Raw genomic sequence first — 20,773 nt, 5'->3', positions numbered from 1 at the left:
TATATATATATATATATAATACTTGAAGAATTGATTTGTGCGGAGCGCCACTCTCAAACGGGTCTTACAAGGCGCAATATTTTTTGCGCGAATATTAATTGATTTTTTAAAAATGTTTGTTGTAGACAAATTTTATCGGTGAATAAAAGGCTATTTATATTAGTTTTAACAAAGTAGTTAAGTGATGAAAAATACTTTAAAAGTGTTTAAGTTTAATTTATAAATAGTTGTTTATGTATTTAAATATAAACTTTAAATTGATAACAAGAGATTAAAACTTTAATATAAAAGAGGGGCATTAAAAATACTTGTTCTTTTTTAAAAAAAATAAGAGATTAATTTATTATTTTGTACTACAATATTTAATCACGTATCTAAATTATCTGTAAAAGATTCTACTTTGATGTATATAAATTGAATATGTTTCTATTACTCTAGTTTCCTTTCATGATTATTGGTGTTCTTTACGTACCATATTTTCAGAGACTAATTCAAGATTTTAAATTAATAAGTAGAGACTAATTCAAGATTTTAAATTAATAGGCATAAAATAACTCTGTATCATTCAATATTTATTTGTGACGATGACTGAATTTGACACGAATATTCATTTTTTGGGGGATTTTCAACTATTGATATACATACATAGTTCGAGCAAAAGTAGCATGCTTCGATGTAAAATATCTCCTTTGAAAATAATTAGAAGTATCAATTGAGTGATTTCCTTGTGTATGATGTTGTATTAGTCGAGTTGTGGAATTGTGACATCGCTCCATTTCGAGACACACATAGTAGATTAAACGTCTACTAAATCAAAATTTCTAAACTCATTTCTTCTTATGTTTAATGATCTTTCGAAAACATCATCTCTATCTCCATGACGTAGGGGTAAGATCTGTATTGCGTATATTCTATCCTTTCCGATCCCTACTTGTGAAAATACACCGAGAATATTGTTGTCGTGTTGCTGTTTTCATTCTCTTGATGCCCCTTGAATGGGAACATAAGAATAATAACAATTCTTGATAATAGAATGACTCATATTTACATAGTCTAGTCAAGAATTATTGTCACATCTACATTGATTTCTTTAATAAAAATCCCACTTGACTTTGTAGTCTTCTGATAGGATGACATATTCCTTAAAACAAATTTCTGGATCAAATGAAGTCTGAATGAGACATAAAATATACAAAATTTAATAACGTTTAACGCGTTTATACTTATAAATTATACATAATCCAACAAAATATATTCACAAGACCAATTCCTCTATGTTCATATACTTAATCAAGAAAAAAGAACAGCTATGAATTGGCTTTTGAATATTCTCTGCATACTAAACTTTCAAATTTCATGTACTAAAGCTCAACAAGAATACTCAGGTAGTTCAGTATTGAATTGTGAAAACGAATCGAAACGAATTACTCTTGCAATGGAAGAAATTTCACTTGTCAAGCATTTCTCATATTCAAGGCTAGGGATCCTTATAATTCAGTACCTGGAATTGCTGCTCTCATGTCTTCAAACATGTCTGAGATTGCACGTATCAACAATGTCACGAGGCTTACAGTGTTCGCACCAGAAAAGGAGGTTATAATTCCAGTGGACTGCTCTTGTTCAGGTTTGTATTATCAAGCCAAAACCATGTACTATATATCAGCTGTTATTGAAACATACTTTGTGATAGCAAATAATACTTATCAAGGATTATCAACCTGTAATGCATTAGTATGTCAAAATGAATACGATGAGTTTAGTTTGAGACCTGGTCTTGAGTTGCAAGTTCCTCTCAGGTGTGCCTGTCCAACAGCAAAACAAGCTGCAAAAGGCTCAAAGTATTTGATGACTTATTCAATAAACGTTGGCGATGACATCCTTACAGTCTGCAAAAGATTTAACGTTAATGTAAGGAACATAACCGAAGCAAATGGATTCTTGGATGAAAATTCTGTTTTGTATCCTTTTACAACCATTCTAATTCCCCTGCCTTCTGAACCATCAAATTTAGATACCGGAAATGAGAATTATAGAAAACCTATTAGGTCGTTTTCACCTCCATCTGCAGCTAATGCTTCAAAGGGAAAATCAAAGAGAAATCTTTACATAGGTAGTGGAGTTGCAACAGGCTTTGTGGTTTCTTGGGTCATCCTTCTTGCTTTGTTTAAGAAAAGAGATAGCAAATTTCCGAGGAGGTCTTCAAGTCATGAAGATATCCTCGTGGAGATCGCGAACATAGATCATGTCCCTAAGGTTTTTAAGTTCAAAGAATTGAAGCACGCTACGCGAAACTTTGACTCCAAGAACTGGATAAAGGGATCTGTATACTGGGGAGGGTTTAAAGGGGAAATCTTAGCAGTCAAAATGGCGATCACGGATGTATCTAGAGAAGTGAACATACTACATAAGATCAATCACTTCAATCTAATAAAGCTTTGTGGCTATTGTGAACATAAAGGTTGCTTCTTTCTTGTCTTTGAATACATGAAAAATGGCTCTCTCAGGGAATGGCTGACCAGAACCAAGTGTCAAGATACCATCAGCTGGAAAAATAGGATTCAGATTGCGTTGGATGTAGCTAATGGACTTCATTATCTTCACAGCTTTACCAAACCAGGCTACATCCACAAGAACATCAACAGTAGAAACATTCTCCTCGACAACAACATACGAGCAAAGATTACAAACTTCAGTGTTGCTAAAGAAACGGATACATCAGGCAGGAGTTGGTAGCTTGTGGGGACAACAGGATACATGGCTCCTGAGTACGCTGAGAGAGGGACAGTGACTTCAAAGATGGACATTTATGCCTTTGGAGTTGTACTGTTGGAATTAGTCACCGGCAAAGATGCTGTAATTGTAGAGGAAAGTGGAGAAATTCTACTTTCTGCTGCAGTAGCTGCAATAATGGAAGGAGAAAATGCAGAAATTGAACTGGATGGATTCATCAAAGCAGATATAAGGGAAGATAGTGATTTGGAAATAGCAATGTCAGTAGCCAACCTAAGCTTAAGATGCTTGACTCGAGAACCAACAAATCGTCCAAGCATGGAAGAGACAGTATCATGTTTACTGAAGATTCAAGTAAATGTACATAAGGCAGAATAAACCAGTTAGAATTAAGAATATGGACATTTTTTTTGCATTTCTTCTAGAGCCTAGACTAAGGCCTCATTTGTATTTTTTAAGATTCAGACGTCTAAATTCTGAATACACACCTGTATATTAAGTTCTATTGACTGTTGAATGAGCCCTCGACCACCATGTGATACCTAATTGAACTACTGACGCTGATCTTGATTATGCTCTTCAGAGCATCAACTTTATCATCGATGCCATGACGTTCCTCGATGCCTCGTTCAGTGTGTACATCAACATTTGCTCCCCTTCCAATACATTGTTCAAAAATGTATCAAAAGTACATTAATACATGTGTGATAGAAAGCTTAAACATTGACATAATGCAATCAGGATAATCAAAAGAAAACGGCAAAAAGAGAAAACTGAAAAGGTACCTTAGAAGCCAGATTCTCAGTCTGCCCCTAGACAACACTTAATTTCATCTAATACTTTCTCAAATTATACAGTCATAGAATTCTTTATAGCTAATAATAATAATAGACCTAAACAAAAGCTCACAAGAAACAGGTTAACTATCGCTTTGTTTACACTTTTGACAAACATCCAAGCTATAATATTTAAATATGGTGTGTACCATTCTCTTGAACGACACAAATTCATTCTCTGACCTAAATAACCGCGCAAACAATGCTTAATGATACATCATCTAGTCTTATATTTTTGGAATGATCTTTTTCTGATATTCATCAAATGATTAAAAATATCCAAAACAACTTAAACAACAACAAATCACATGTAGATTTCTAAAGAAGTTAACACATACTAACCAAAACAGTTTTCTGTTTCATTTTATGTTTATGAATTAATGTATCAGAATCTTACACGGAGAAAAACATTGGCCCCAACTCTGCTAACCAATGAGGCTCCACAGCTGTCACACACTGCATGTACTCCTTTGTCGTCAAGATTGCCTCATGATAAACCACGTAATCAGGAGTGTAACCCAATCCATAGAGAGCACTTGTGGGATGCAGGTTATAGGGCATTTTATTCCTGCAATTAACATATTCCTCAATCCCCTTCAGCATAGCTGCATTATGGAAGTATGTGGAACAGATTGTTTTCCGCACAACATCCCAATCAGGACCACAGTATGTGAGTGGAATTTTGAGCGTGTTGAGGATGTCCAACAATTGGGATCTTATCTCCCTAGCCTTGTACAGACCTTTGACCTGTAAAAAATGGTCATTACACCAGTCTCCTCTGTATTCATTAGCTTTCCATTGTTGGTAAACATTAAGCAATGTAAGGTGATCAGATTCTGGCACAAAAAACTTTTCCCTAGCAGCATCACTTTCCGCTTCCCTATCCTTAGGTCGAAAGAAAACTGAAGGCACTGAAAGCATAGAAACAATTGTCAGAACCTCGTTTAAGCATTCTAGTTGTTCCCCCATCAGGAGCAATTTGGCAAGGGGAGGGTCCAACGGGAACTTCACCATTTTTCGTCCAAGGTCCGTTAAATCACCAACATCATTCAGTGCACCTAGTAACCACAACTGATACATGGAGTTAAGGATGTTATCTTGAGGAGGTGGATCCATAAAATCAAAATCCAACAAGTTCTGAATTTTGAGAGACTTGAGCAGCAAAACCACATTCCCAAGATTTGTCCGTTGAATCTCTGGCACGGGGCTTTGCAGCATTTCATTCTCATAAGCACTCTCTGTATAAAGTCGGTAACAAGTTCCTGGGCCAGTTCTACCAGCTCGACCAGCACGTTGGTCTGCAGAAGCTCGACTAATGGGGAACACTTGCAGAGCATCCATACCCATATGGGGATTGTACACCTTCATTTTACCATAGCCTGTATCAATGACATAGAAAATTCCATCAATGGTCAAGGACGTCTCAGCGATATTAGTAGCAACAATGCATTTGCGAGCCCCATCTTCAGCTTTATGGAAAATTTTTGCTTGCAGATCAGCAGGCAGTTGAGAGTATATAGGAAGAATTAACAACTTGGGTACTGGTTGCTTTGTTGATGAGATAAGTTGTTCCATCCGCTCTGAAAGTGCATAACAGGTTGCTTCAATCTCATCCTGACCAGTTAAGAAGATGAGTATATCACCAGGTGCACCAGCAATATGGATGGTCATGGCTTGCTTAACTGCAGCTTCAACATAGTCTTCACACGGGGTTTTACTATGACATATTTGAACTCGAAAAGTCCTTCCAGGTATGTTAAATATTGGTACACCCCCAAAGAAGTTCGAGAACTTCTCTCCATTGAGAGTGGCAGAAGTGACAATAAGCTTAAAATCACGCCGCCTAGCTACAACTTTCTTCAGAATGCCAAAAAGGACATCAGTGTCAAGTGATCTCTCATGGGCTTCATCCATTAAAATCATACTATATTTCTCAAGATCAGGATCCTTAAGAGTTTCCCTTAAGAGCACACCATCGGTCATGTACTTGATAACAGTACTTGGCCCAGTGGCATCTTCGAAACGAATAGCATATCCAACTTTATCCCCGAGCTCACTTTCCATTTCCTCACTAACTCTTTTGGCAACACTCATCGCTGCCACACGTCTAGGTTGGGTGCAACCTATGATCCCATTAGCTGTATAACCATATTCATAGAAGTACTGAGTTAGCTGTGTTGTTTTTCCAGAACCAGTTTCTCCTATAATAACCACCACCTGATTTTCACGAACCACTTGCAATAACTCATCTTGCACAGAGAATATGGGCAAATTCTGTCGTTGCTGTGAAATTGTTTTCGATTTTGTAAAATCACCGACAGATAAATGCTGTGAGAATCTGGCTTTTCCCTTAAAATCAACCTCACCATCCTCACCCACTACAACAGTATCTGCATCAGTCTCATCAACACTCTTCTCCACACCTAGAATATCTCCGAGTTTCGACCCAGCTAGCTCCCAAAATCTTTGCCTAGACTTATCCCTCTTTTGTTTTTCATGTATTTCCCTAACAAGAGCTGACCCTTTTCGTGAAATTACTGCCATATCGGACATTGCATCCTTAATTGGCAATATCAGCTCAGCTTGCTCAGTGAAAACAACTCTCCCATCCAAAAAAGGAGGCAGCTTTATATCATGAACATGAAGAATCACCTTTTGTTCCTCTTCATCATCATCAAACTCCGTCTCCACCTTGTTACCTCTAAAACCTCCAGATCTCAAAAGTTGATGATCCTCCCAGTTTTTACCGACAATTTTTTTTCTAGTTCGTGAATAATCTATTCTACTACCTATTTCAGATATAAAATTACTTTTAGCATTAAAATTGTGATTTTTTGCAGGATACTTAGAAGTTGAAGAACTTACCGATGCCCTAATTGGAACTGGAGAAGGAGCCACAATGTCCCATGGAGAAGAAGCAGCAACAGCATATGAATGTTCTTCGCTACTGGTTCTCTTTCTCCTTCTCGATTCCATGGATTTGCTTCTTCTATCCTTGTCCGCCATTGATGTTTGTTTGAATTTGAAAGAAAGATGATATATTGCTTCTCACTATGTTTGGTTTAGTTTTCAAATGAAACACAAACTCCTCTATTTATAATCCAATAAATCGAGGACGCAAATTATCATGTACGATTTGTATTTTTAATTTTATATAAATTTAAGAGTAGAATTATCAACGAAAGTGACCAAGGCGCATGGACGCATACAAGAGCCCATGCGCCTTACACTTCAGGTTAGCCAAACGGGCCGTTAAGGGACAAGGGCAAGGCATGCGGGTTCATGAGTCTTTGTCTCTTTGATTCGATTTATAATTTGATTTTTTTTTAATTTAAGGTTCGTACTCTATAAATTTCGATCATATTACGAGAACTCATGAAATCTATACAAATTGTTACGTAAAATATTGGATAAAACGTTTAGTTATTTAATTTTATGTGTGTTTTAAATTAAGTACTTCCTCCGTCCATAATTAATTGTGATGGTTTCTTTTTTTAGAGTCAAATTATAAGAATTTTGAACCAACATTTTATGATATATATTTTTATCATATTGGTATCCAAAAAACTGCAATTTATAGTACTTTTCGTATAGTCTTTTAATATCTAATTTTTTTTAGAAAAAATACCAAATTAACATAATCTAATCTAACTTTAAAAATTGATCAAATTGACTTTTGAAAAGCGCAATATGACAAATAAAAAATGGACAGAGGAAATATATATTTAATATTTAAGTTGAAAATTATAAATATCAAATAAGGTAGAATTTTAAATATATTTATAAATTAGTTCTAAATTTGGCAAGAAACTTCCATCAAATATTAAATCCTTGGTGAGCAAGGATGAATTTTATACACATTATCTTCATGTGCAAATACAATAGGCACAACATTGCTCACATGACTAGTCCAAATGATATTTGACCAAACATTATTCTCTCTCCTTGTCAAGTAAAATTATTTTGTATTTTTTATTTTGAATCTAAAAGTTGAATGTAACAATTAAATAATTTATATCTTTTGAATTTGATTTTAAATTTTTATAATTAATTTTAATTTAGATTTTTAAAAAATAATATGATAAATTATACGTACATAATATCTATAATTGTTATTGAATAAATTTAAATATTTATATTTTTCAACAAAATAAATATGACTTGTAATTATGCTATCAGTTCTCGTGTAAAGTACATTTAGTTTGTGTTTAAGTAGATTTAATTTAACTTATTTACAGATTTATTATTGATTCTAGTTTATTTATAGCGTTTTAAAATAGATTTTACTTATGGTGTAATTCATAAAGTATAATAACAATTTTTTTTCTTCTAGAGAATTCTTAAATTGCTTTTTTGTGCAACAAAGATAAAATTTGAAGATTATTTAATTTTGTAGTATTTTAATTTACACGATGTGACCATATACTTTGAGCCTGTTTGACATAAGGCCCAACTTAGTGTGGAGATGATGCATAAGGCCCAACACTAGTCTTTGCTCCTCTACGGGCGGATTTGCTATCTCGTGTAGTTATATTCATAAATTGTAATTTTAAAGACATAAATCCACGAAGAAGTTAATAATCTTAAATTTGGTGATCCTAAATACTTATTGAGGTGAATGACACATAATTAATCTTTAAATTTGTCTTTAAATAATAATATTAAATAACATGAAACTTGGCTCTAAGGTATATATTGTTAAAAATTGAGATATATTATACCATACTAAAAATATTTGACCTAATTTAGCCTAACAATATAATACACCAAATGAAACTTCATTAAACAATTTAATTTCTCATACAATATTTAATACTATTTTATATTCGTGTTGGAATTCTACTAATTTAAATTCGTGCATTACACATTATTTTAAAGCTCAAACTTAAAATTCGAAACTAGACTAATTTAAATTTGTGCATTGCAGCGTCCATCTATAAGAACACACTCCCAATCTAACTTTTTCCAACGCTCAAAACTAAAACTTGATTGATCCGAATTCACATGTTACAAACTTATTTTTGATAGGTGCGTGCGTCCATCATAATTTTCTCTCAGAGCTCAAACTCGAAATTCGATTAGCCCAAATTCACATATTATAGACTTTTGCTAAAGCAACACCTCCATCATAATTTTCTCTCAGGGCTCAAACTCGAAATTCGATTAGCCCAAATTCACATATTATAGATTTTTGCTAAAGCAACACCTCCATCATAACTTTCTCCAAAGCTAAAACTCGAAATTTGATTAATCTAATTTCACACATTATAAATTTATTTCGAATATTGATGTCTCAATCATAATTTTATTTGAAGCTTAAATTCGAAACGTTAAATCTCGACCATCCTATCCGAGTCCAAAAAGAGGGTGAGACTATTATTGACCAAGGTGCATAGGAGTAGCACAGTATAGTGAACCAATATTTTGACAGAATTTCACTCCGATCAAAACTCTCCAAAAAAATCCAAAAATCTTCCTTCCCCACGAAGGAATTTCAAGAATCGACAAACCTAGGGATCATNAGAGTCCAAAAAGAGGGTGAGACTATTATTGACCAAGGTGCATAGGAGTAGCACAGTATAGTGAACCAATATTTTGACAGAATTTCACTCCGATCAAAACTCTCCCAAAAAATCCAAAAATCTTCCTTCCCCACGAAGGAATTTCAAGAATCGACAAACCTAGGGATCATCAAAGCGTAAAATTGTTAACTTTTTTCGGTTGTTTCGATTTTTCTCTGTGGGGTTTTAGTGTATGTGAAAAATTATGGAGGACTATAGCTATGGGAGCAGCGATGATGATGAATGGGACAATCAACAGTGCGATAATGACGATGAAGACGATGATGATGATGAATTTCTTGATGGGTTTACGGAAATTGAACAAGAGAGAAACGGAATCTCTGGAAAGGGTCCTTCATGCAAGGTAGTATGATAAAAGTAAAATTTTTACGGGTTTAAACGAATTCAGTAAGCTTTTATATTTCGAAACCCGATAAAGGATTTCGAGAAATTAACCTATAAAGTTTAAATCTTCGATACACCCCTTGTAACCCTTTTCATGCAAATGCTTAATTTTATTGTTTTCGAAAAAAAAGTGTCCCTTTTGAGACTTGATTAGGTTTTCCTTCATATTTTGTTCTGGTTTTGGTTGTAGTTCTTTCATACACGAAATATATGCTTCGTATCAGAAATGTTCAGTTTCTAGTACATTAGAACTCTAGGATGACTGTTGAATACTGTTTCAGTTGAAAGATTGGTACTAGTAGATTTTATGCATGTTCAGTGATTAAATATTGGGGAAGACACTGGATGGTGTAGTGGTTTGTCTCGCTATCCGTTCATACTAGGAGTCGTAGTATTGCTCATGTAGTTTCTTGCCTTCGATTTCTGTTGTTTCTCGTAAGTATACTTTGTTATACTTTCACTTTCGTTGTTTGTTTTGGACTGTTTTTTCTTGAGCTGAGGGTCTGTAGGAAACCGCCTCTCTACCTCGTAAGGTAAAGGTAAGGGCGGCGTACAAGTACCCTCCCTAGACCTCACTTTGCGGGACTATGATGGGTATGTTGTTGTATACTGGATGGTGTTTTCTTTAACAAAAAAAAGAGTTCTAATGATTTTAAAATATTTGATATTATGCTAGAAATTCTTTAAATGAGATTAGCTTCTGGCTAGCAGACTAACTTTTTGAGTTTCTGCCACATACAAGCATTTTCTAAGTCCTGTAAGCAATGAATACCCTGTGCCAAGTGAGTGCATGAGGCACAGTACAGGATATATAATTACTTATCAGGGAACGTATAGGAAGGAAAAAATCACCCTGAATTGTGAAGTTGTCTGCTATTTTCATTTTTATGATTTATGAATTTCTTCAATTCTTCATGCCTACTGTTGGGTTTTGTAGGTAATCAGGAAAGAGACACTTTTAGCTGCACAGGTGAGCAACTTTTCCCAAAATTTGACTTATCCATATGGATATATGTTAACTGACATGAGAAACATTGGTATTTAACTTGCAGAAAGAAGACTTGCAAAGAGTGATGGACTTACTATCTCTGAAGGAACATCATGCTCGAAGCTTGCTTATTCATTACCGATGGGAAGTTGACAAGGTCTTTGCGGTTCTTGTTGAGAGAGGGACAGAAATGTTATATGCTGAAGCGGGTGTGACACTGGAAGGGAAAGATGAACATACTTCCACTCTGTCGACATCTGAAGTGACGTGTCAAATTTGCTTCGAAGATGCCCCTGTTGAGAAGACCACTGTAATGGACTGCAACCATATATTTTGCAATGAATGTGAGCATCTCCCATCCCTTCCCTGAGCCTCTATCTCTGTACGAGTACAATGTTTCTCTTATCTCTTGTCCCCATTTAATCATTATACTAGTGACATGTCACTTTTGACACATGATCTGGAGTTTGTTGTCCCAGCAGTTGAAGTCTCTGTTTGTATGCCTCACATAAGTGGGAAAGCTGTTGGGATCCTTTTCGTAACTACCTAACTTCGAAATACTGATGCTTTCAGTACATCTTTAATGGCATCAATAGCATTTAGAATCTTTTTCTGTAGCAAACCTATGTCTTTGTTAGTTTTCTTTAATGTCAAAGTGATTAGTGCAGCTTGAAAGTTGATGAGCTAGATTCACTTATTGCATTTGTTGTTGGTGCTTTCTCTTTTCTGGTCACTCGAACAAACGATGGTGTAGGCTTAAGGTTGCCAATAATTGTTCTATGCAGGTTGGACAACTCATTTCATTGTAAAAATAAATGAGGGTCAGAGTAAACAAGTAACTTGCATGGCCCAAAAGTGCAATGTGATCTGTGATGAAGGAAAGATTAGGGATCTCGTCACTGCAAGAGATCCTGCTTTAGCAGAGAAATTTGATCGTTTTCTGTTAGAGTCATATATTGATGATAACAAGAGGGTTAAATGGTGCCCTAGTGTTCCTCATTGTGGAAATGCAATTCGCATTGAGGATGATGATTACTGCTGTGAGGTTGAATGTGCATGTGGTGTACAGTTCTGTTTTAATTGTTTATCAGAAGCGCACTCACCTTGTTCATGTCTGATGTGGAAACTTTGGATGAAGAAGTGCAAGAACGATGGGAAGACAGTGACGTGGATAAGTGAAAATGCCAAACATTGCCCAAACTGTCACAATGCCGTGGAGAAGAATGGGGGATGCAACCTTGTAAGATGTAGATGTGGACAGCCGTTTTGGTGAGACTTTATCCATGTCTGTAGTCTTTATTTTCTTCAAATTTTCTAATTTATATGTTCTATTCTTATTCCATTTGTTTGCTATACCATTTTCATTTTTATATATATTTTTCTATTGAAGTCTTTTAACTATATATTCTGTTCCTTCTCTTTTTTTGGTCTCCCGGGAGTTTTTTTGGGGTGGGGGTGGGGGGTGATATGCATGAATTGCATATGATGCAAACAAGGACTTCCAAGGAGTGGAGATTGATGACTTTTAAAGCAGGAAACTGTAAAATAAAAAGAAGAGGGGGAAAGGAGAGCAAATGCTAAGAGAGTTGAACAGATAAAACGGATAATCCGTCCTTATTCCAAGAATGAAAACTTGACCAAGAATTGGAAGGACAAAGAGAAGCAGCAATATTTGTGGTTGTAGTATAAGAGGGCAAAGGAAAAGGAAGTATAACCTCAAATGTTAAGAGCGGGAAGAGAAAGAGAAAAAGAGCATTTTCAAGGTTATAGAAGTTAAGATCCTAAGGTTATCCATCCCTTGCTAGAGATGTAGCTAGTTATTCTTTGAGTGTAGGGTAACAGTTAAATACACATTTCTCCTTTTTCTTACCTACAAGCTCAAGTATGGCATAGTAGTTGCTCCTTTTTTTTCCTCGCTCGTATTGGTTAATTTATTGAAAGCATGTTGGCCAAGCCAAATTATACCAGTACTTTCTCTTTCTCCATCACTTATATTTGTGTATGCAATTTTATTTTATACTTTGTAGTTGGTTGTGCGGTGGAGCTACTGGTTTAGAACACACATGGAGTAGCATTCGAGGTCACACTTGTGGCATTTATAAGGAAGGGGAAGAGGATAAGTCGACGACTGTCAGAAATGATCTCTTGCGCTATACTCATTATTATGAGCGCTATATGGTTCATCGTGATTCGTTGGAGGCTGAAGCAAACATGAAGCAAAAACTAAAGTTTGAAGTGTTGAAACTCGAAGCAAGGGAATTGCAATCAAAGGACTTCAGCTGGGTAGAAAATGGATGTAATAGACTCCTTGAATTGAGGCGAATTCTCTCCTGTTCCTATCCAGTTTCATTTTACGTTTTTGATCAGACGCTGTTCAAGGATGAAATGACACAAAAAGATAGGGAAATAAAGAAGAACCTTTTTGAAAACCTGCAGCAGCAACTTGAAATAAACGTTGAGAGACTTTCGATGTTCTTGGAAGAACCATTTGCTAATTATCCTGAAGATAAACTTTTGGAGACTAGAACGAAGATCATCACTCTCTCCGTTCTAACAGACAACCTCGGCAAAGAGTTGTAAGTGTGCATCACATCTAATAAACTAGCTATGCATTATTTATATTTGCGTTAGGTTCTTCAAGTACATTGATATGTTAAAGAAGTCATTTACAGGTCCTTTATATAACAATTCAGTTTCAAGGTAAACGAAACTCATTTTTTTCTGAACGAGTATCAACCAAACTGCCCTTTGGTTAGAATCACAAGGAGGCAAAAACAGTGATCTTTACTTATGTTCTGTAGAAACTAACTGATCTGGATATTGCTAATGTGTCTACCAAGTGAGGCTTCATTCCTGGATTTTTTGTTTTTGCAGGTACGATTGCATTGACAACGATTTACTGCTTCCTCTACAGCAGGCGAATCATACCATAGCTCATTATAGATCCGAGGGAGTGGCGAAAGCATCAGAACTTCCTAATTGACATTCCACCAACACTAGGCATGTGAGCACTCTCAATCAGAGGCAAGAAAAGATGCACATTCCTTTTCTCATGAGCTGATCTACAATTTTATGCTAGAGGGTTTGATTACTACAGCATCTAATATTCTTTTGCTACACTTGATATGAATTAAGTCTAGATTCTTAACTACATATAGTTCGAGTTGAAGACAATGTGTGAACATTGGTTTTCGTTTAGTCATATCATATCATATATTATTATAAGTGGGAAGATTCAAACTGCAGAGTTGAATTATCATTTTGTCCCTCTACAGTTAATAAATGAGTACATTGATGTTGCTTTTAATCGTAATCATAAATTTCATAATGGAAGAATTTGATAAGTTATGATATGCAAAGTCATTCATCACTTTAATGTAGAAATCATATAGCTTTTAATTGTGATCATAAATCTCATAATGAAAGAATTTGAAAAGTTATGATATGGAAACTCATTCATCACTTTAAGGTAGAAATCAATTTCAGAGTTAAAATTTAAAGGGTCATTTCTTAATGCTATTTAAGAACCAACTTACGGAAGTTCACAATCAGAAATTGAATTACGGAAATTGCACAATTCAACATGATAAGATAAGAGAGTTAGAAGTTGCAAGTGAAAATAATCGAAAAAATGCTGAAAATTGGTGATCAAGAAGAAAAAATAGCAGCAGAGAAAATGAGTGTAAATTTAGTACATATGTAGTATTAAACAATGAACAATTTTATGTTGATATGTTGAGACGTTATCTCTAACAATAACAGTGTTTTTCTATGAGGACTTTCTTTGCAATATCTTCAACTTTTCGTTCTTGCTTTCTTTCTTCGTTATAGAATTTTTTTTCCGTGAAGCATTTAGAAGTGTATGGGTGTTGAACTTGAAGCATAAATATCAATTTAAGGCATATGTAGAAATTCAACACGAAGAGTTCGCACAACTTACGTTTTAACACTATCACCTTGATACAATAAGCTCTTAGCTTATATTCCTTATGTTTCAATAAATGTGATGTAGTTTAATTAGATACGAAATTTTAAAAATATGAGAAAATTAGTGAAAACAAAACAGATAAATGATACTCTTTAATGAAAAATTGAATATAAAACACAGCCCCATAAAATAACAAATGAATATATAGATTGGATTTCACAAACTAAAGCATATAGGTTACTATGAAAGAATATAAATAGCCATTAATATTAACAAAAGAAAACTAAATTACTCTTATTAAATATGTCTTTTTATATAATAGAAAAATGTTGTTATAGAAAATATTTGTTTATAGATTTAATTTGCATATTAACACATTTAATTACATCTACATATCGCAAGTAGTTAAATAATGTCAATTAACATTACCAAGTACCAACAATAAAAGAAAAAAAGAAAATATTGGGTAATTACCTATAAAAAATTGTACACTATAATTTTATTTTATGATATAACAAAATAATTTCTTATTAATTAATCAAATTAGACAAAAAAATTTCAATTAGGTGGATTGGACTATACTCATCTTGATCCAAGTCCATTTTTTCTTTTTGATATATCGCTTTTTAATTTATATTCAATAATATCTTTAACCTATCTAAATTTAACTAAATCATTTTTTCAAAATAAAATAAAATATTGTTTTAGTTCCAAATTTCTCCATCCTAACAGTAATAAACGCTTCAAAATGTAAAAAATAATATATTATCCAATACTCATAATTCAAATAAACAATTAAATTGAGGGCAAATAACAGAAATTACATATATTTGAGGCAAAATTGTTATTTGTCACTTATAAGTTTATAATTACAGAAATCTCGTAAATTGATACAATAATAAAAGCGCTTATGCGTACACTAATATAATGTAAATTTTATACCTGATACACTAATCTAATGCACGAGATACATTAATCGGATGCATATAAATGAGGTATTTTGTAGATTTGTAAAACTAATAGGAATAACAGTAATAAAATAACTTAAAGGTGAGATTTCTATCATTTTTCCAAATAAAATGCCTATACACTAACTCGTAAATTATAACATTAAAAAAATCCGTTTAAATTTAACTCAACCCGACTTTTTTTTCCCAATAAAATTAAAGAAAGTTGAATAAGAAAAGGTTTGGACTATTATATTATTACATTTTTTCCTTAGAAAAAGGGAGTCTACAACTTTTCAAAGCTGTAAAACTGTTGTTACAAGTAAAATAGGAAATCTGAAATTGAGCTTCAGAGAAGAGCAAAAATGGCGAAATCGAGTGCGGATGATGAAGAGTTGAGGAGAGCTTGTGAAGCAGCGTTAGAAAGTACTAAGCAGAAGATCGTGATGTCAATCAGAGTTGCTAAGAGTCGTGGGATCTGGGCGAAAACTGGAAAATTGGGTCGTAGTCATACTGCTAAACCAAGAGTTATCGCCATTTCAAGTATGTAATCTACGTAGATTTAGTTTTGAGTAGATAGTTTATTTTTAGTTATTTGATGAAATGTAGAGGAAAGTTAAGTTGAGTGATTGTGTTGTTTATATGCTGCGTGATCTGTTTTAATTTGATGAATAATTTGAGTTTGGAAATGAGTTTAGTAAGAGTTTAGCTAGCTTAGGTGTGTTTAGGGATGTATGATAAAATTGGAACAATATAGAGAAAGGTACTGTGTGCGTGAAGGCATTAGGTAGCTTTGGGAAGTTAGACTTGTTGTGATGGTAAATTGTTATAGAGGAAGGGGAAGAGTAATCATGAGGTTGCGGAGTTTGAGTCAATGAGGAAACAAAAGTCTGAAATGACACTTTTGACTCCTGCTAGGCGGTTTTGGGGTTGTTCGGTTTTTAATTGAAAAAGAAAAAGAAAAAGGAATGTGCATTCGTGTTTGAATTGCTGATTACTGAGGGAGGAACGTTGAAAGGACTGTGTAGTTCCTATGGGGACTTGTGGGGGAGGAGAAGTAAGAACAAAAAAGAAAAAGGAGAAACCTGTGAGGTTAGGATTTCTAGCTACAAAGAGAGCAAAGTCCCCTTTTTGGCACTTGGGTAGGAGGATTTGGAAGGTAGTTTTTTTACCATGTTAGAAAAAAAAAAGATGAAATAAAAATAAGGAGACCTTCTTGAGCTCATTTCTTGTGGGAAAAACAACTATTTGGCTTTTGGTTGGAGGGTTTACCATATTAATGAAAAAGGAAAGGATCAACTATTGTTGTACTAATTTGTCTTGCCAAAAAGAATTGAGCAAAGTCTGAGTACAAAGCGCCATTTAATGGAAGTAACATATGCCATTCTGGTAAGAGTAAGCTAACTAATGATGCCAATATGAGCTTATAGTTGGTGCTAGATATCTTCATTTTTAATCATATCTCTTCTAGTATGTCCACACAGCTACCTCAACATCCTTATTTATGGAACTTTCTTCAGAACATGAAAGTTCTTAACTGACCTACACTCAAAGTATTTGTGAAATTAGGTCTTAGGCCTAACTCACACCCCAAAAGCTAGCTCAAAGGAGGATAATTGCCCAAACCTTATAATGAGTTCACCCATCTCATTAACCACTGATGTGGACTTTTAGGTCTTAGGCCTAACTCACACCCCAAAAGCCAGCTCAAAGGAAAGAGGATTGCCAAACCTTATAAGGAGTCCACCCATCTCATTATCCTTCTCTGCTTGAACCCTTTTTACTCGAGGGTTTATCTAAACCTCCATCCTTGCATTAACTCCATCGAGTCTTGTCAATCAGTACGGTTTCATTCGCAAATTACATATACCATGACACCTTGGATGTGCCACATCAAGTCATCCATCACCAAGGCCAATAGAAACGGGCTAAAAGACAATTCCTGATGCAACTCCATCATGAATGGGAAGTTCTTCGGCCTTTGAGTCTCCTCGTCTCCTCCCCATTGCCTCACCTTGGTCTTGGTTCCATCTTACATGTCCTTAGTTGCCCTAGTATAAGCCACATGTACACCTCTAGCCTCCAAGATCTCCATAGAATCTCCTCAGGACTTTGTCATAAGCATTCTCTAGATCAATGAACACAATATATAAGTCCCTCTTCCTCTCTTTATACTGCCCCACCAGTCTCCTCACAAGGTGGATTACTTCTGTAATAGATTGCCCCAGCATGAATCCGAACTAATTCTCAGAAAAGTTGGCCCCAACACCACCTTCTGAAAAACAAGAAGGATTAAGGGAAAAATGAGTCGTTAGTAAATTTATTATCAATAAATGGAAACATGCCATGGATTTTACTATGGGCCAGAGTACTGGTTGGTAGGTACCACATTGTCCAAAAGAGGGGTGAAAACCTTACACTATATTTGATGGGTACAGAAAGTGGAATAATCAGTGCAGTGGAATCCCAAAAAAGGAAAAGTATAAGGAAGAAAAGGCCATTGGATACCCAAATATCTTCAGGAGTTGTACGAAAGGAGAATTGTATCTCTTTCACATTCTGTCCGGCCATTCCAAACAATTTGAAAGAAATGATCACTTCCCAACTAAGGGAATTAAGTGTAAAGTTTTATTTAATTTAATTACTCTTTAGGGTAAGAGGTTGTTCATGAAAGATGAGCTTATTTTGACAAACACCTTCAAAGTTCTTGAGTAACGGTCTAATTGAGTGAGAAGCTCTTCCTTTATCCAAGATTTTTGACGTAAATATTGTCAGTGAAGTCCTCTAATGACTGTGCCATTTTAACAAATAATGTTCACCTCACAAAATGGAATGGGGTTGTATGTACTTTCAGTTTTTACTTTTCTTTTTAAATTGGCTCAGAGTTGGTCATTCTGGTTGTTCCCTCTATCATGATGCATGGTTTGTGCAGCAAAAGCAAAAGGTCAACGAACTAAAGCTTTTCTCCATGTGTTAAAATATTCCACTGGAGGAGTTCTTGAGGTAAATACTTCTGATTTATTCTCTTTTACTAATTTTTTTCCTTCTGGTCAGACACTAATCTTAGAACTTATAACCAGATAATAGTGTAGTTGTCCACCCACGTGAATACGAACCTCTGACTTCATTATGGGTTATCAAAAGGACAAAAATGAATCTATGACCTCATTGTTATGAAAATGCTCATAATCTAACATGACAGTTTCTGTACTCAACCTTTATAATGTGCATGATGAAGCTACAATGATATATAATACTGGTCAGAAGTATTTATGTTACTGAATTGTCCTAGACATAACCAATCTTATGGAAGGCAAAACTGAAGCATAACCAAGATGCTTGGTGGTAGCCAAGGTTGAACATTACTCCTGATGCTTTACTTTCAGGCAATCAGTTCCTTGTTTTATCTTTGGACTTTGAAGTTACTACTAATTGGGGAAGGGGGTAACTCAGTCTTGTCAAGAATAGTCACCCTAATTTGTAGCAGATGATTAGCTAAATTTTCCCTTCCATCACGTTTTACTCCTGTTCTTCCATCATTTTCTTTACTGTAAACATATATAATTAGTTACAAGAAATTTTGAGAAGTAGCTACTTGACACCCTGAGCAATTTGCTTTCTGAACATTGTTTGAGCACCTTACCTAGTGCATTCACATTTTAAAACATTCCAAAAGAACCAAATCGGATCTCCCAAAATCAACATATTAGACTAGCGAGTTTCATTTAAAGCAAATCCGGGTCGAAATGTCATGTTTTTGCTAATAATTCTGTTCTGCTCTCACATGTAGCCTGCAAAATTATACAAGCTTAAGCATCTATCGAAGGTGGAGGTTGTGACTAATGATCCAAGTGGTTGTACATTTATGCTGGTAATTCTACTGAGTACTGTATTGTCCTTACTCCTATAATAGAGATATTTGGAACTTATTCTGAAGGATTTTTTCATGAAGGGATTTGATAACCTCAGAAGTCAAAGTGTCGCTCCTCCTCAGTGGACAATGCGTAATGTTGATGATAGGTTTGTTTCATTTTTTCTTTGCCTATTTATCTGAATTCTTATGCCAACTTGATTTTTTTCCCTTTTGTCGATGAACTTTTTCCTTGATTGTTGTAGGAACCGTGTATTGCTTTGCATTTTGAACATCTGTAAAGATGTTTTGGGTCGTCTCCCCAAGGTTGTTGGCATTGATGTGGTGGAGATGGCTCTTTGGGCAAAGGTGCATATAATAGTTCTGCAACTTGCTTTGAACTTCATAACAGCACATCTGTAGGCCGCGTCTCTGTAAAGTGTTGCTTCATTCTGTTTCTTATTCAAGATGAATTTTTCTGCCCTTGAGCTTGCATCATCATCATGATAATGCAAAAAGTCATCAGAATTAAATTGTTCACCTACATCTCCTCTTTTCTTTAGTTAAATTGTCTTTGAAAAGGATATGGTCTATTTTTTGTGTATGGACAAACAATAATTTTATTAATATGGAAATACTTCCAAACACAAGCTGTGTACCAAATTCCTTTTAATTAATATGGGAATACTCACACATAACAAAAAGTAGAGAACCTACACAAAACTTTGGTTCTCTACAGAAGATACCAATCATATGTTATGAAAGGGACCTCTTGGTTGCACCAAAACTAGAAAAACCTTGGAAGAGCATAACTTTTCAGAGAAAAAAAGGCCCTTCGAGAAGACTTTATACACACTGCTTACATCCGCAGTGAACACGTGCTTTCGTTAATTTGGAATACATATTCGTTTGCAACTAGTTGCTTTTATGTGTTTCTTTGGAGGGTTTATGAATATAGATCCCCCAGCATCCAACCGCATAGGAACTAAAATGAAATTTGGTGCTTTGTGCAATTCTAATCTAGATAAATCTATTTGTAGGAAAATACTCCAACATTTACCAAACAACATACTAATCTCCAAGATGGGCCTGTCAGTGCTGCTGTGGAAGAACGTGAGATGAAAGTAACTGTTGAAAGGGAACTTGTGTCTCAAGCGGAGGAAGAAGACATGGAGGCTCTTTTAGGCACGTATGTGACCTCTTTTTCTCTCTTGTTTTGACATTTGATTATCTCATCTTCGGCTCGAAATGTAAGCTGCTTATGTCTGCATTAACAAACCAATACTTGGCACAATTGTGAGAGCAATTGGATAATAATGGCTAAATGTCTCCTACAGTAATGATTTGGTGCTTTAGGACTGTTAACAACTGTAAGAATGGCCTATTTCATGCGGACTCGGTATAAGAAGTGTTTTAGAGAGTGAAAAGCATAAAAAGAAGGTTTGTTGGAGGCTTAAGCAATAACGTAAGCCCCTTCAATTGAAGTGTGCAACTGAAAGAAAATACAAATTTCTTTGTCCCCCTCCCC

General features: G+C 34.9%; 4 protein-coding genes across 20 annotated transcripts in view; 3 read left to right on the top strand and 1 right to left on the bottom strand.

The window, feature by feature from the left end:
• Positions 1 to 669: 669 nt before the first annotated feature.
• Positions 670 to 6,654, bottom strand: LOC107007690 (pre-mRNA-splicing factor ATP-dependent RNA helicase DEAH7-like). Of its 17 annotated transcripts, none has more exons than XR_003575730.1 (6): positions 3,964 to 6,653; positions 3,219 to 3,386; positions 3,004 to 3,072; positions 1,719 to 2,899; positions 1,502 to 1,610; positions 670 to 1,171 (listed from the first exon to the last, which is right to left on the bottom strand). XR_003575730.1 is itself a non-coding variant. In XM_027913568.1 (3 exons), the coding sequence occupies exons 1-2, from the start codon at positions 6,570 to 6,572 to the stop codon at positions 3,233 to 3,235; spliced, it is 2,763 nt and encodes a 920-aa protein (XP_027769369.1). In that variant the 5' UTR covers positions 6,573 to 6,653; the 3' UTR covers positions 1,255 to 3,072; positions 3,219 to 3,232. The 17 variants fall into 17 exon arrangements, 4 of the variants coding, with proteins under 4 accessions (XP_027769369.1, XP_027769371.1, XP_027769370.1 ...); XR_003575729.1 differs by having other exon boundaries at positions 670 to 1,155; XR_003575732.1 differs by having other exon boundaries at positions 1,769 to 2,899.
• Positions 1,310 to 3,212, top strand: LOC107007691 (protein LYK5-like). Its single transcript, XM_015206404.2, is given in 2 exon segments — positions 1,310 to 1,412; positions 1,415 to 3,212. Coding segments are annotated over 2 exon segments (1,797 nt in total). The 3' UTR covers positions 3,109 to 3,212.
• A 2,488-nt stretch (positions 6,655 to 9,142) lies between the features above and the next one.
• On the top strand, positions 9,143 to 13,827 carry LOC107005315 (probable E3 ubiquitin-protein ligase ARI2). Its single transcript, XM_015203876.2, has 6 exons — positions 9,143 to 9,491; positions 10,470 to 10,502; positions 10,585 to 10,864; positions 11,306 to 11,789; positions 12,548 to 13,096; positions 13,395 to 13,827. Exons 1-6 carry the CDS (start codon positions 9,333 to 9,335, stop codon positions 13,501 to 13,503), a joined length of 1,614 nt encoding a protein of 537 aa, XP_015059362.1. The 5' UTR covers positions 9,143 to 9,332; the 3' UTR covers positions 13,504 to 13,827.
• A 1,837-nt stretch (positions 13,828 to 15,664) lies between these two features.
• The window catches only part of LOC107007175 (exocyst complex component SEC3A), a 15,700-nt gene continuing 10,591 nt past the window's right edge, over positions 15,665 to 20,773 (top strand). Inside the window, exons 1-6 of the mRNA XM_015205673.2 lie at positions 15,665 to 15,938; positions 18,328 to 18,398; positions 19,186 to 19,266; positions 19,348 to 19,415; positions 19,512 to 19,614; positions 20,286 to 20,434. Coding sequence (XP_015061159.1) covers positions 15,761 to 15,938; positions 18,328 to 18,398; positions 19,186 to 19,266; positions 19,348 to 19,415; positions 19,512 to 19,614; positions 20,286 to 20,434 — 650 coding nt within the window. The 5' untranslated portion in view covers positions 15,665 to 15,760. The remainder of the gene's footprint in view (positions 15,939 to 18,327; positions 18,399 to 19,185; positions 19,267 to 19,347; positions 19,416 to 19,511; positions 19,615 to 20,285; positions 20,435 to 20,773) is intronic.

The sequence above is a fragment of the Solanum pennellii genome, chromosome 12 (genome assembly GCF_001406875.1).
Source record: "Solanum pennellii chromosome 12, SPENNV200".
Classification (NCBI taxonomy): Eukaryota; Viridiplantae; Streptophyta; class Magnoliopsida; order Solanales; family Solanaceae; genus Solanum; species Solanum pennellii.
The sequence above is the reverse complement of the archived record's forward strand: the minus strand, read 5'-3'. Positions and strand labels throughout refer to the sequence as shown.

Bases quoted from the DNA above. Each gene is read 5' to 3' on its own strand.
- LOC107007690 (XM_027913568.1), bottom strand. From the start codon at position 6,572: ATGGCGGACAAGGATAGAAGAAGCAAATCCATGGAATCGAGAAGGAGA. The intron at 3,387-3,963 runs GTAAGATTCTGA...ATGTATTGGAAG, and splicing joins GGGCCAATGTTTTTCTCCGT to GGGAGCAAATGTTGATGTAC.
- LOC107005315 (XM_015203876.2), top strand. From the start codon at position 9,333: ATGGAGGACTATAGCTATGGGAGCAGCGATGATGATGAATGGGACAAT. The intron at 9,492-10,469 runs GTAGTATGATAA...TGGGTTTTGTAG, and splicing joins GAAAGGGTCCTTCATGCAAG to GTAATCAGGAAAGAGACACT. The intron at 11,790-12,547 runs GTGAGACTTTAT...TATACTTTGTAG, and splicing joins AGATGTGGACAGCCGTTTTG to TTGGTTGTGCGGTGGAGCTA.